The 3,797-nt window shown below is 41.8% G+C and overlaps 1 protein-coding gene across 1 annotated transcript; it reads left to right on the plus strand.

Moving 5' to 3' along the window:
* Positions 1-1,645: 1,645 nt before the first annotated feature.
* On the plus strand, positions 1,646-2,050 carry pmchl (pro-melanin-concentrating hormone, like; the record flags this gene model as incomplete). Its single annotated transcript, XM_084047243.1, has 1 exon — positions 1,646-2,050. One exon carries the CDS (start codon positions 1,646-1,648, stop codon positions 2,048-2,050), a length of 405 nt encoding a protein of 134 aa, XP_083903369.1.
* Positions 2,051-3,797: the final 1,747 nt, after the last annotated feature.

A 3,797-nucleotide genomic window follows, 5' to 3' on the forward strand; every position in this document is an offset into this window, starting at 1 on the left:
GACAAAATACAACCACCCCAATTCTATAAGTTATATTGTATTAACATACTCTACCATAAATATTGGACAAAATTACATTTTATTCATTCAAAAAAAGTTACATAGTGAGGCTTTAAGTGGTTATTTTTGTGTTGAGTGAGTAGTGTGACTCTGTCTTGGTCACTTGAATGCAATTAGAAAAAATGTTGACATTTCTAAACTGCTTCAATGATATATAGTAATAAATTCCGTTCTTAAATTGCTGGGGGGAAAAAGCATCACTGAAAACATATGAACATGATCATCTGACATTTAAGAGAAGCTTAAAACAAAATCTTAAGCCCCCACAACACCAGACAGGACCATTTAGACAACAACGAACACAAGATGAAAAAGATTGTCAAATGCCAGATATTTTAGTTACCACAGGTCTGCCAACACCACAACATGGTTTTCAATCAGAAATGCTCCATGGCACCTCCCCTCTGAACTCTTCAGGAGCACGTTAACAATGCAAAAATAACCGGAGAAATTTGATTTGAGGTAATAGTTTTGGAAATCACATACAATCAGAAGTAATGATTTAATGTTGCTGTAGATGTATCACCGTCGATAGTATATTTATCATTATGCTCACTGTAGATTGACTGAACATATTATCAGACACTGAACATATTATCAGACACTGAACATATTATCAGACACTGAACATAATAGCCTCATATCATACCCACCATTGATAGTCTGTACAACTCTACGTCCATTCATGAGTGGTACTTATTAACAGTTCATACATTATGCTACTACTAACCCTGTCAGTCCAAGTGCAGATGGCCAGGCCAGACTTCAAAGTCTTCTATTTCATATTTGTATCTTTATTTTTTACCTATCTTACTAATATTCTTAAATTCTATCTATCATTTTTCTATCTTCTTTACCTCCTATCTTGCTTCCGTTCTTCCTTCACTATGGCTTCATGTCAATGACTTAGTGAAATGTTTTCTTTACACGTCAACAAAGGCCTGCCACACACACACACACACACACACACACACACACACACACACACACACACACACACACACACACACACACACACACACACACACACACACACACACACACACACACACACACACACACACACACTCATTTGATTTGTTTTGTTTGCTTACCCTCTGTAATCCCATATTAAATCCCCTTTTGTACATTGTTGCGACAACATCATAAGAGGATGGCTCATATCATGTGGCATCTTCAACTAGAATGCAGTCTACAGGTGGATAATCCATCCTCTGTTTTAAAGGGAATGAATCTTGGATTCATGTCTTTCTTTGTGCCACGTGTTCAAAAGATGTCCTACTGTTTCATTGTCACAGTCCAGAGATGAACCGACACGTTGTCAATCATTTTAATTAACTTTTCACCAAATATCTCACTTGAGTTCCAATCAAGAACCTTCTAATGCTCTCGGCTAATATCCTGAACACAACAGGAGAAGCTATGACGAAGCGGCAAAGAATTCAACAAGGCTAATCCGATTTCACCAGAATGGTATAAAAAGAGCAAGAGGTACGTCTCAGAGTCAGTACATCGAGGTGAGCAGCACTGCAACAAGCAATTCATTCTCACGACTCAGCACCGGCATCTTGGGATCATCTTCACCATGAGAACCTCAGCCACGTCCGTCGTGCTGGCAGCGGCCCTGCTGTTCCAGTGTTATACCGGGGCCATGACTGCACCCATGAGCAGAACTGAAGACGGCGCTTTGGAGCGGGACGCCTTCGGCGATGACGAGATCGCAGAGAACGCTGTTGGCGCTGTAGAGACAGCCATTCTGGGCCGAAATGGAGGCGCCAAGGTGATCGTGGTTGCAGACGCAAGCCTCTGGAAGAACCTGTGGGCCAACGAAGGAGGACTCTCCCTCTTCAAGCAGAGAGCCGGCGAGAGCGGCCTGACGCTGGACCGCAGAGACGTGCCCAAGGAGGCCAGATTCGCTGTCATCAGGAAGGACGCTATGAGATGCATGGTGGGACGGGTCTACAGGCCATGCTGGGAGCTTGACGCTTGAATAGATCTTCTGACCCTAGAACTCTCATCATAGGACATTCTCCGGCAAGATCCACCGACCAGATGCCGCATCCTATCCCTGCCTCATTTTGAATGATGTACTGTATATCTACATGAATGCAGTTCCACAAATAAAATAGAATTAAATTAATTGTATCTTCCGTCTCCTATGTGTTTGCTGTTTTACACAATGTTTTTTTGCCCGTTGATGTCTGTCTTTAAGACTGCATGCTTTATTATGTTTTAGTTCCTTATATTCCTTTTTACATGGAACATCAAAGACTAGTATTGTCTTTGATGTTCCTTGTTTTCAGAATATTCATTCAGTACAGGTGTTTAGGATTAAGTATGACATGACTAAAATGCATCCGGTATCAAACCTGGAGCTCACCAAAATTACATAAAATCACTGTGAGGCTGAAATAACATATCATTCACATAACAGACCCTTATCAGGCCATTTGGTTCCATTTGTACACTCTCAAGAGTTAAACTGAGGACTTTACTGAAAATGAAAGTAACAACAACCAATTTTTTGGGGCGATTCAGAAGGGTGCAGTACGTTAGTCCGACAGCGCAGCGCTCCGACGTTTCAATACTAAACCCGAACCAAACCCGCACCCTAACCCTAACCGCACGCGGATGCCACATAGTCGGAGAAAAGGTCTGTCGGATTATCGAGAAAGCCATTTATTTAGAAAAAAAAGTTTGTTAATGTTTAACTTACCACATAATGTTGTCAGTTCTGCATGTCAATAATTGTTTTGTCTTTTTCTGAACACAGTCAAACAAGGACAAATAATTATCTGTGGTCTGATGCTAGTTTTTAAGATTGCCATGGATCCTGTGCGGACCGACAATAACTTGGACAAGAACTTGGGTGGTTGTCAGGAATCAGGGATATTCACATTTCTACCATACCTCCAAATGACAGGAGTCACAGAATGCCTTCTAATTTCAATTTAATTGCACCTCAGGGGACATTCATCTCAACCACACGGCTATTTCCTGGGTAACAGAATGGAGCATTCACCTCACACTGATCGGTCAGCCCATTATGTTGCTCCGGCTAAGAATTCAGGTTGACCGTAGCTCGATGAAACTCATTTCAGATGATTGTCGCCATTGTGAAGTCACACTTTTCACTCCATGGAACAATCCACTACTGCTGCCTGCCTGTCTGTGAGGACTTATATGTAGAAAGTAGAAATAGGCTCTATGCACAGCAGCCATTTTTGGAGAGAAATTGGGCCTCTTCTTACTTGCTTCACAGGTGTTACCAATGATACTAATGAAGGCTCTGTTCCAGTCTGGTCAAACAGAGTCAGGGTGCTGATATTGTGCATGTTGGCTCACTAGAAACACTAGTGGGTCTCAAAGTGTGGTCCAGGGACCCTCATGGTTCCTTGAGGGGGTGTAAGTCTGAGAGTTATGGGGGTCCTTGAAATTAAAAAGTTTGAGAACCACTAAATGGAACAGATCCTTAATTAGTATCATTGGTAACACCTGTGAGGGAAGCAAGGAAGGGGCCCAATTTCTGTCCAATATGGCTGCTGTGCATAGAGCCTATTGTGCAATCTCTGTCACCACATGAAAGGCAGTCCTAAACCATGTGTGTCAATATGAATGTCCAAGTTGTCAATACAGTTCATCTGGGAGGAACTGGAATTCTACATAGCAGTATTGATACTTTTACTTAAGTAAAACATTTGAGTACTTTTTCCACCACTGATGGACGCAGACATGCA

The sequence above is a fragment of the Gymnoscopelus microlampas genome (genome assembly GCF_963454915.1).
Source record: "Gymnoscopelus microlampas genome assembly, chromosome: 21".
NCBI lineage: Eukaryota > Metazoa > Chordata > Actinopteri > Myctophiformes > Myctophidae > Gymnoscopelus > Gymnoscopelus microlampas.